Source organism: Notamacropus eugenii, chromosome 1 (genome assembly GCF_028372415.1).
Source record: "Notamacropus eugenii isolate mMacEug1 chromosome 1, mMacEug1.pri_v2, whole genome shotgun sequence".
In the NCBI taxonomy this organism is placed as follows: domain Eukaryota; kingdom Metazoa; phylum Chordata; class Mammalia; order Diprotodontia; family Macropodidae; genus Notamacropus; species Notamacropus eugenii.
The window spans coordinates 742,035,005-742,047,229 of record NC_092872.1 but is presented as its reverse complement, the minus strand read 5'-3'; the positions used below and the strand labels follow the sequence as shown (position 1 = coordinate 742,047,229).

General features: G+C 38.3%; 1 protein-coding gene across 1 annotated transcript in view; it reads right to left on the bottom strand.

The window, feature by feature from the left end:
* Nucleotides 1-12,225, bottom strand: part of ADAM7 (ADAM metallopeptidase domain 7) — an 81,901-nt gene that overhangs the window by 20,656 nt on the left and 49,020 nt on the right. Inside the window, exons 19-23 of the mRNA XM_072634432.1 lie at nt 10,972-11,077; nt 10,748-10,841; nt 8,175-8,240; nt 7,307-7,363; nt 6,205-6,270 (exon numbers count right to left, since the gene is read on the bottom strand). Of these exons, the coding sequence (XP_072490533.1) occupies nt 6,205-6,270; nt 7,307-7,363; nt 8,175-8,240; nt 10,748-10,841; nt 10,972-11,077 (389 nt within the window). The remainder of the gene's footprint in view (nt 1-6,204; nt 6,271-7,306; nt 7,364-8,174; nt 8,241-10,747; nt 10,842-10,971; nt 11,078-12,225) is intronic.

Below are 12,225 nucleotides of genomic sequence, written 5' to 3'. Positions count from 1 at the left end.
GGCCTCTTTTGCCATTTGGGTTTATCCAATTTTAAAGGTATTGTTTTCTTCAGCTTTTTTTTCTTGTTTCCTTTTTAGCAAATGTTGATTCATTTTTCATGATTTTCTTGCATCTCTCATTTCTCTTCCCAATTTTTGCTTTATTTCTCATACTTGATTTTCAAAATCCTTTTTAAGCTCTTCCATGGCCTGAGACAAATTCATATTTTTCTTAGAGGCTTTGGATGTAGGAGCTTTCGCTTTGTTGCCTTCTTCTGGCTGTATGTTTTGATCTTCCTCATCACTGATAATGTGAGAAAATACAATCCTTTACTGAGAAAGAATCTGTAGTCTGTTTCTTTTTTCCCCCATTTGCTCATTTTCCCAGCCAATTATTTGACTTTTGAGCTTTGTTAAGTGGAGGGCTCCAGAACAGCCTCTACTTTAGCAGTATCTGCCACCACCCTGGGGCTGGACCAGGGACCAGGGCTGGGATTGGACCCCACTCCTCTTTCTGTCAGGTGAAAGACCCTTCTCACTGATCTCTGAAGCTGTCTTTAACATTTATTTTTTCAGAAGACTGGAATCCACAGCAGCCACTGGCAATTCAGTCCCCTAAGGCCTGCTTCTTCACCAAACTGTGTTCTGCTCTCACTCTGGTGCAATAGACCCTTCCCATAGACCTTTCAGATTGTTGTGAGATGGAATTTGCTTCACTCTGTCATTCTGTGGTTTCTGCTGCTGCAGAATTTATTTAGAGTCATTTTGTACATATTTTTTTGAGGGATTTGAGGGGAAAGTTGTAGCAGGTCCTTGCTTCTACTCCATCATCTTGGCTGTGCCCCCTGGCATTTAGGTGTAGAAGTAGATAGAATACCAGACCTGCAGTCTGGAAGACTCCTCTTCATGAATTCAAATTCTAACCCCACACACAAGTCATGTGACCCTGGGCAAGTCACTTAACCCTGTTTGAGTAACCCTGTTCCTCATCTGTAAAATGAGCTGGAGAAGCAAACAGCAAACCACTCCAGTATTTTCACAAGAAAAACCCAAATCCAGGTTCATCTGCCTAAAACATTGTTTTATCGATGTCACTCATGTTCAGGAAACTTCAGTGGATTCCCCGGTGGCTACAGTATTCTAATGATGGACATAAAGGAAAGCTGTTCACACAGTGGACAGAGCACTGGGCTTAATATCAGATCTTACTGACCTCATATATGTGCTAACTATATGACCCTGGGCAAGTCACTTAATCAATCTTTGCCTCACTTTCCTAAACTATAAAATGGGGCTAAAAATAGCACTTCCCTCCTAGGGTTGTTGCGAAGATCAACTGAGGTAACATTTGTAAAAAGCATACTGCCTGGCACATAGGAGGTCATATATACATATACATACATATACGTGCATACATATACATATATGAGTTTCTTTGTTCCTCCCCCTTCCCGCTTTAGAAGAACAAGGTATTGTGCTGGAATAAGCCTAGGCCCTGAAATTAGAGGACCTTGCTTTGAACTCTGCCTCTTATGTTACTGCCTTTGTGGTGTTGGGTAAATCATTTGCTCTTTCTGGGTCTCAGTCTCCTGTAATATGAAGGAGTTGGACTGAATGACCTCAAGATCCATTCCAGCTCTGCATCATTGATTTAATAATCCTTGGATGATTATCTAGGCCTTGGAGTTGGCCCTTATTCATGGAGCTCTGCTATTTGGGAGATGATGTGGTCAACTCTGGGAGACCTTCCACTGGGTAACCAGATACTTGTCTTACACTTCCATATAAGCCAGTGTTTGCTAAGGCAGGGTCCATGATGTCCACCATAAGAAGGCCTCCTACCTCCTTTTTGTGAATTTCCATACACTAGTAATCAGTGTCTTGTCCTTTGGGTTCAGTATAATTATATCATTACTAAGCGATCATATCAATCAATCAAATATTTGTTGAACACCTAATATGAACTCAGTCATACATTTAACAAAATTTTGGTTCCTATTGCGTTCAAGGCATTATCAAATCAGATTCACCCTCTAAAGAATTCAGAAATAAGTTGAGTAGCAGCTAGGTGGCACAGTGGAGGAAGTACCAGGTCTGGAGTCAGGAGGACCTGAGTTTATATCTGGCCTCAGATACTTACTCATTGTGTGACCCTGGGCAAGTCACTTAACCCCTGATTGCTTCCTCACCAAAGAGTTAATTGATGAATAGTGAAGAAAAATCACAGAAGAAAAAATTCTGCCTTTATTCATTTTCAGCCTCTGCCTAATGAAATTAGCTTTATTTGCCCTCTGTTACATGCATACTTCCTTTAAGTACATGTTTACAAATAGCAAAGATATTCTTTAAACAAGCAGATTCAAAACACAGAGCGGATAGAAGAAAAGTGAGAAATAGGCACATACATATATGTATATATATACACACACACACACACACACACACACACGTGTGTGTTATTATTGTTTTGTAGATTTTATTTTCAGTCATGTCTGACTCTTTGTGCCCCATTTAGATTTTTCTTGACAAAGCTACTGGACTGGTTTGTCATTTCCTTCTCCACCTCATTTTACAGATGAAGAAACTGAGGCAAACAGGATTAAATGACTTGCCCAGGGTACACAGGTAGTACATATCTGAGACAAGATTTGAACTTAAGAAGATGAGGCTTTCTGACTTCAGTCTCAGCATTCTATCCACTGATCCACCTAACTGCTCGTGTACATGTGTGTGTATATGTACATGTGGATGTATATGTATGTGTGTGTGTGTGTGTGTGTGTGTGTGTGTGTGGATGGGTGGGTGGGTGTTTGTTCATGTGTATATAACTTCTGTAAGGAATTAGAGAAATACATAGTGGTCAAGGGACTTAAGCAAATACTCTTCGAAAGAAAAATCATAAACTATCAACAACTATTTATGAAAGATTGCTGCAAATGACTGTTGGCCATAGCAATGCAAATCAAAACCTTTCTGAAGTTTTATCTCATACTGTGCAAATTGGCAACAATAGCAAAAGATGGAAAGAGCTGATATCAGAGGGATTATGAAAAGATAAGTAAACTGTTACATTATTGGTGGAATTGTAAAACTGACACATTCATTCCAATAAGAAATTAGGAATTATGACAAAAAATAATAAAAATTCCTCAGAGATCCCACTGCTAGATATATACCCCTAGGTTGACAAAGATAAAAAGAAAGGTATCATTCACAAAAAGATTCATAGTAGTACTTTTTTCTATTAGCAAATAGCTACAAGCAAAATATGTGACCATTCCCTGGGGAATCGCTGAACAAACTGTGGCATATCAATCTGATGGAACATTACTGGTCATAAGAAACAATGATAAGAATATGAAGACTACAGAGAAGAATGAGAAGATATTTAAGTTGATGCACTAAGAAAGACTAAACCAGGAAAATATTACACACAGTGAAAATGGAAATTTTAAAAAAAGAATGTCAATTACTGACTAATTATAACTAAACTTGTCCCCAAAGCAGAGGGAAGAAAATACACCCACATCCCATGACTAGAGATGTCGGGAAATGTGTCTATGGAACAACAAACACATTGTGTCAAATTGAAATGATGTGTTGGCTGGCTTGCCAACTTACTTCTGTTTCTTCCTTTCTCTTTTTCACTCACAAGCTATGGCTTTTTTGTAGAGGGGTGACATATTTAGACACTAATCAAAATTTTTTAAAGTAGGGCAAATGAGTTCCAGAAATGTTTATGTTGTGTACATGATAGGTTGGTGGAGAATTACTATTTGGAAGACTATCTTAGGAAAGGGCATTTTTGTTATCTTGCATGGCTCCAGACAGGAGAGCTGGGAAGTGATGAGTACAATGTGAAGAAGGACAGATTTTAGTCCCATATTAGAAGGACAGGAAAACAAACAGACACTTCCTAGCAATTAAAGCTGCCCAAAAAAGAATGAAAGTACTTAAGGAAGTAGTGAATTCCTCAATTCAGGATTTCCTCACGTAGGAAGCAGAGGGTCAAATTTGGGGACACAATGCGGTGGAATTGATTGTGGCAGTTGGATCAGATGCCTTCTGAGGGCCCTATAACTGAGTTTTGTTGTGATTCTACAAGTTCTGAAAACTTCTCAACATGGCACATTTAACTAGCTGTTCAGTTGCAGTTCCCATTAATCATTTCTGGTGGCTTTTCTGAGATGTGTCACTGCTACCTAATATTCCCATTAATAAAAACAAGGCAAATCAGGACAGCGGTGTATTTGTTTTCTAAAGAATGAAGAGAAATTGATACATGGCAGCACTGACCTAATTAGCATGGGTACCTCACCCAACCTATCACCTTTCACGCTAGTGTGGGCTTAGTTGTATTTTAGGCACAGTATTCAGATGAAAGGAAGTTTCTTGGCTCCACCATGAGACAGGGAGTATCCCATCCTTCCCTCACAAGATTCTATTTTATTGTCTTGATGTAACAGCATAAATTAGATCTCAGAGACTATTTGATCAGGTGTCCCCTAGTTTCATTACAGGGGATTACCAGAATGTACGTTAAAACAGTGGGTCCCAAACCATGTGATGTTGTTTAAAACATCTTGTCTGATCCGTTTTGTGACATTTGGAGAATGGTAAGAAATTCAATAACATGTAACTTTTGTAGGTACTGAAGCTCTCGTATTCATCCAGAATTCTCAGCTTAGCCTGGTAGGTAGCCTGAGCTTCTCATTTCAACCCCTAAACAAAATGAAATTGTTAGAATGGGTTATTTCCTGCCCATGGTCTAAAGATATGATATTTTCATGGCTGGTCAAAATGATTGATTAAGATGGACCATCCAGATGACTTTGGGTATAAATTTTTTATGCTTTCCCAACTTCCTTATCACTATAGAACTAGAAATTCCCAAGAGATTCCAGTTGTGTCTATTTACTTGATGCTCAATATTTTTTCTGAGTAAGCTCAGGAGGTTGGGGTACCTCTTTATTCCACTTCCACCCAGATGGAGTACTGAGCACATCAGGACTCAGATGTGGTACAAAAAGCATAAAACTTGCAGTCAGAGGGCCTTGGGTTGGTACCCTGCCTCCCTCAGTTACTAGTCCTGTGACTTTAGTAAGGTCGATCAGCCTCTATAATCTTTAATTACCACATTTGTTAGAAGAAAGGTGGTGGAAGATGATATCTAGATTCAATTCGGTTCAGTCCAGTTCAATCCAATGTGAAGATATCATATGATTGTATAACATATGATTGTTTTTAAAATGTATTATTTTACTTGTTGTCTCCAACTTCTTCCAAGGATAAGCTGCTATGCTGGGACTTGAGAAGATTTCTTGTTCTCCTCTATTCTCTAGAACAACCAGTCAGTCAGTAAATAAATAAGAACTATGTGCCAAGAACTGGGCTAAGGTTTGGGGGACACAAAGAAAGAAAAAAAACAGTACCTGTTCCCAAGGAGCTGGGGGTTTGAGGTCATGACACGGCATGTAAACAGCTGCTTACAAATTATTTTAGGATGAATTGGAGGTGATCAATAAAGCAAAGAAACTAGAATTAAGGGGGGCGAGAAAAGACTTTCTGTAGAAGGTAGGATTGTAGCTGAGACTTGAAGGAAAGCTAGGAGGCAGAAATGAAAATGCCAGCTTCTCTATTTTCCATTGAAAACCTTCACTATTTTGATCCAGGCTACTTCTCTTCGTCTATTACACATTAATATCTTTCACTTATCCTATATTTGTATCAAACTGACAAACACTTTGCTCTCCAAAGTTTTAAATTCATCTCCTGCCTCTTTGCTTTTGCATAGGCTGTGCCTCATGCCTGGAATCCATCACTCAGCATTCTCTCCTCAATTTCATATCTTGGAATCTCAAGCCTTCTTGTTGGAGGTCACCTCTGTTTCCTTTTCCTTAGGTACTATGTATATGTTTATCTATGTGCATATTATCTCTTCTTCCCCATACCAACATAGGTTCCTTGAAAGGGAGTAACTATTTTTGTCACATCTCTGCATTCTCAGGCTCAGTATAGCGTTTGCTCTTGTATATTACAGTTCTTAACAAATCTCTTAACAAATATTTATTGACTTGGCATGGATTAGATCAAATTAGATTGGTTTGGACTAGATTACACTGAATTGAATTGGATTGGATTGAATTGGACTGGTCTGGACTAGATTAGGATAGACTTAACTGGACTGGATTGGATAAGATTGGGTAAACACAATCATCTACTCACCTGAGGAGAGAAAGGTGGTGTCATGGTAGGGATTGGTGGTGGAGGGATCCTTGGCTTTGCAGGTGGCTAAGGAAAATACAGAGACTGAGTGAAGGTTATGGCTGAGGAGAGGGCTTAGAGGGAAGCAGAAGGCTATCTCCAGGCTTTTGTTCTTCTGAACATTAGCTACTTTTGTGGGGGTGGACCAAGCTTGGATTTGGAGATTATCTACCCATTTCAGCTTCCAATAGATTTGCCTAATGCAGGAGTAGCTAACCCAGGAACCTCAAACTGAATAGGGATTTCAGAACTTGTAAGCGATGAGCCCTTGAATTCAACATGAAGAAATGACAAATCCCACAGTGAGGGATAATGTAGTGCAATGGAAAAACATATTCCTATTGAGACTTGAACTTGAACCCACACCTCGCTTCCATGACCTTGGCTAGGTCACTTTTCCTTTCTGGGTCTCAGTTTTCTTTGTAAAATTTGTGGTTTATATGTTTAATTAGAAATGTTTATCTACAGCCTATATCAGTTTGCATGATGTCTCGGGGAGGGAAGAGGGGAGAGAGACAGAGAAAATTTGAAACTTATGGAAGTGAATATTGAAAACTAAAAATAAATAAATTAACTAATAAGATTTGTGGTTTGGAATATGTGGTGTCCAAATTCTTTTTTGGCTCTACAGATTATGATCTAATTAAGTCAATTCTCTAATTTATGGTAATTATGTCCTGAATATGATAATACAAGATGAAGGACACTTTAATATAAGACATAAGAATACTTTAAGCAAATTTCAATAAAGAAAGAGTAGATTATGATTTACAAAGCAATCTATATTATATAATTAGCAGCAGCTTCTGTCATTTAGCCAGGACTCTTTTTCGATGACACTGTTGGATTACAACTTCAAGCCTTGGGCTCTCTAGTATTTATGAGTGCCTGGCAGAATCACATCAGGATCCTTTGTGTATTGATTTAACTCATTTGAGCCACTTTTTCTCTAGCCATGGTTAGAAAATATCAATCAATGAACTATCAATGTTTGATGAGCACAAAATATGGATGGTGTGGTTTAGGTAAGTTTGGCGCCATCTTCCATGCACAAGATACTTACCACTCTAACATTTTGGTTGGAGACTCTAACTCCTCTGGATTCCTTACCAGCTGATTTCTAAAGCAAATGGGTTAAATTGTATTAGACTTGACCCACTGTTGTCTCAACAAACTCCTCCTTCCCTACCAAAAAATTCATTCCTTCCTTACTAAAAACATTGATACCAACATACAGAATAATAAAAGTTAGGCCACAGTGGAAAATCTAAGAGATTGGCAGGGATTCTTGTCCACATATTTGTTCAGATAAACTGAGAGTTAATCAGAAACCCCTTTCTTGAGACTAACTCTAATTGATTATGATTATTGCACACACACAAACAGACACATGTGTGCACATGTATGTGTGTGTGTGCATTCTTGAATGAGAATGATCTGACGAAAAAAGCTAAACTTTTCTTTGTGTCACAGTCATAATTCTGAACTGAAATTCTTATTGTCAGGAAAGAAAGAGTTAACTCTGAAAACCCAGAATTGAGGGCTGAAATGTTCCTATGACTAATCTCCACTGATCCAATATTAAAACAACAAGAACAACAACCTAATTCTCTGGTATGGTCTTGTGTTCTTGAAATGTCTGTTTTTCATAAAATTGAATTCAGGAGAAAATTAATGGGTAGTTCCAGTTGGTTGAGCTCAATCATTCTGCCTTTGCTGCATTCCTAATGTGAACAGTGGGGAAATCTCTGGATCCTGTATCCCTAATCTTTTTCTCTTTAGGCTAGAACACCTGGCCTTTACTCCTCAGTATTGATATGAGTTTAAGAAAATCTCCCACTAAGGTAGTTTGAGGAGATAGCAGAGGCACTAGAGACACACACAAGGATAAAAGAAATCCATGTTACAAAGAGAAGAGGGAAGATACTTACCATGGTAATGTACTGTGGACTTGAATAGCCAGCAGGGATATCCTCCAGGGTATCTAAAGCATTTTGCTGATAGGAAAAAAAATGATGGTGGGTAACCTCAGGTTACTGTAGACATTCAAGACAATGTGAAAACTTTCCAAACCAACAAAATAAATTCCTTGACTTCAACCCCCTAACTTCCCTTAGATAATTTATAGATAATAAAATCAACTTGGGCGGCATTCCTCTCTATTGTGTTCTCCCAATTGGGCAATTGGTTATGTGGAAACCTGGCTACATGCTCAGCCCAAATACAGGCCAAGTAAATTTGTGATATATGAGGTGACCCTTGATCAGCACTGACCAGCCCCTTGCACAGATACTTTAAAAATCCAATGACCTGCAGTTTTGTTGCTAAGTATCCCTAAACTAGAGCACAAGATCTCTGTGCATTTGGAGAAAGCTTTTGAGAGCCTCTGTGCCCCAGATTACATCTTTCTGTGGCCAACCTGTAAAAGAGACTCCCTGATCCTAGCTAGGTTGGATGGTGGAGAGCAGACACTGAGTCTGGTGGTGAGTCTATATCAGTAGATTTCCAGCTCACCCTGGAAGGACCTGCTAGTGCTTCCACACTCCTGGCAGAGTTTTCAAGCATCCATCCTCTTCTTCCTCATTTCTACTCTGTGGCTTCCCTAGCTTCCTTCTGGTCCCACATAAAATCCTATATTCTACAGAAAGCCGTTCCTGTTCTTTCTTCCCTCTGGTGATCGATAAGCTCCAATTTATCCTGTACACAGTTTGGATATAGTTACTTGATTGTCTACCTCATTAGAACATGAGGTCCCTGAGGGTAGGGATTGTCTTTAGTAGCCAATGCCTGGCACATGGTAAGCATACAGGAAATGTCTATTGATTGACTTGATTGACCAACTAGGGTTACCCTCACACCTTATAATAGCATCTCATTTTACGTATATATAGCTTTTCCTAATAATAATAATTATTATTAATAATAGCTGATATTTATAGAGTGTTTTCGAAGGCTTTTAAATGAATTACCTCCTTTAATCCTAACAACAAGTCAATAGGCTAGGAGCTATTATTTTTCTTTTTTTTTTTAATATTAGGGACTGAAGTTCAGAGAGTTTCCCAGGATCACATACTTACTAAATACCTGAGTCAACTTAACATCAACAATGACGATCATTGCTAACAGTCATACGGGACAACCCACAAGTCTTAGTGCTGCTTTCAAATTTAGTACCTTATGATTTTGCTTAATGATTTTGCACATGTACATATTTGTGCCTAATGGCAGTTATCTCTATGGTGGGGGAGGGAAAGGGGAAAAAGAAATTGACGTGATAACTTTATTACATATTTCAAATGAATAGCAAGATGTACATAATAGACTGGCAGTTTTATGAACAACCATCTTTTTTATTAGACTATGTTATGCTTGTTTTATTCTGTAAGTAAAAAGTAAAATAAATATAACTAAAGACAAAAAAAACGATTGAGTACCTTAAAACTGCACTGAGACTTGGGGCACTTTAAGGTCTCCAAAGAACTTTACATATATAATAATCTCATTGTATCCTTACAACAACCCTATGAAGTAGGTGCTATTGTTATCCCCATTTTCCAGAGGAGAAAACTAAGACTGATAGTGTTTAAATGATTTGACTAGAGTCATGCAGTTAGTAAATGGCTTGAGACAGGATTAGAATTCAAGTCTTATTGAATGATATGAATGTATGTCTTCCTGACTTCAAGTCCAGCACTCTATTCACTTCACAAAGGTGTCTCCTTAAGTACGTTGGAATTCTACTAAGCCAAGGTAGTATAGAGGAGTGAGGAGTGGTCTTAGGGTTAGATTTATACTAACTCTGAGGCTTTGGGATCTTACCCATTGAATGCTCTAAATCTCAGCTTCATCATCTGTAGAATGAGGAAAATAACCACATCTACTTGATAAGCTGCTGGGAAGATAAATTCTAAATTACTACCAGTCCTCCTCCTCCTACTGCTACCACTACTATGACTACCACTACTACTACTACTATTAATATTACTATAACCAACACTGTTACTGCTACCATCACTGTTAATACTATTACCACCACCACCACCACCATTACCACCACCACTATTACTACTACTACTACTACTACTACTACTACTACTACTACTACTACTACTACTACTACTATTACAACTACTACTACCACCACCACCATTATTATTAAGAAGTCACAAATTTTCAGTTCCTCCCAGAAAGTTATAAAACTATAAATTGCTTGGCACATAGCAGACATTTAATAAATGCCTGTTAACTGATGAATATATTGTGGAAAAGGTGCTAAAATCCTTTGGTAGAGGAAGTTTTCTCACTGGGAATTCTTTATACCTGTGAAATTAAGGATTCAGATAAAATTCAAACCAAATTAAAAACAAGAAGAACACTAAATATTGTAAGCTTCTTATGGGAAAGAAATGCACATTATGCTATCTTTATATATCACTGAATCTAGAACAGTGTTAGGTAAGTGACATACTCAGAAGTATTAACTAGTTTCCAGGAAATTCCTTACATCTTGGGTACAAACAACTGGCTCGTTCCTGGTCTGCTGTTGCTCCTCCCTTGAGTGCCCTTGATTGTCCACTGCAGGTGGGCTGGTGGGAGGGCTGGGGGAAGAAAGTATTAGGTTTATTCACTGAAGTCCTTTGAACTCACCCTTCTTTCCCATGTCCAGAGCCTTGTTTGACTGCAGACCTAGGCATTACCCTTTATTCCAACTAAAAGAAGGTGCTTTACCTATTAACTTGCTTCCGCTTACTGGTCTTTTGACGATGGACCAACAACACAGCAATCACTACTGTGGCCAGGACCACGGTCAGCACTCCAGCCACAATGGAGACATCTGCAACATGAAAGGCATGGGAAATAGTACTCTGCAAGAACTTAGAGTTATCTGTTAATAAAGCAAGTCCTTGGCCCTGTCCAGCTTCTGTCCCTGACATTTCTTGTCTCAAGGGCTTTCATTTTTGAAATAGCTTTGCTTTATTACTAATGAAGCTAAAGCCTGCACAAGACTTATCTCCATTAGGAGCTGGGGCTATGCCCATAGTTCCATTATGCCCAGAAGAAACACAATTCAAGCAAAATTTTGCTTGGCAGCAATTAACTGAGTATCATAAAACCTATTTTATTGTGACTTCTCAGAAGACTGAAGCCAGATACAGGTAGAATAATTATTCCAACAAGGAACATTAATTTTAAAACTTTTTTTTAATCTGGGGGGAGGGAGGAGTGAAGGTATCTTAGATATAGAAGAACAGTATGGCTGACCAAGCATATGTATGCATGTTTCGAATCATGGAATGCTTGATATCAAGGGACCAGAGATTTAGAGCTGGTAGGGACATAATTTTTTTCATATGGGAACTAAGTCTTGGAGGGGGGCTAGTCAGTGACCCAGGGTTTTATAGATAATAAATGTGAGAATTGACATTAAAAGCAACTGTCTCTCTTCCAAATTCAGAGTTTTTATATGGTGCCAACATTCCATCCTAGGAGAAACCATTAGAGATTAGTATGATTATAATTACATTGTTAATTGTAACGACTTATTAAATGAATAATCATGTTATTGCTATTAATATTATAATTATTAAGTAATTTGTAATGGACATTACTAATGCCTTAATAATAACCAAAATTTATAGCACTTTAAGATTTGTAAAAATGCTTTACAAATAGGAGTTCATTTTTTCCTCAGAACAGATCTGCAGGGTAGGTACTATTATTATCCCCATTTTATAGATGAGGAAACTGAAGCAAAGGTTAAGTGATTTGTCCAGAGTCATGCAGCTGTTTAATGTCTGAGGCAGGAATTGAATCCAGATCATCCTGACTATAAACCCAGTGCTCTATCTGTTGTACCGTCTAGCTGCTTCCATTTAGTAAACCTTGTCTTTCTTCCCACTATTACCCCTGTTCCCCACAGTTACAAGTAAGTAATCCCAGGCATATGGAGAAGCAGCAGTGGATTAGATGAATAAAGAAGGA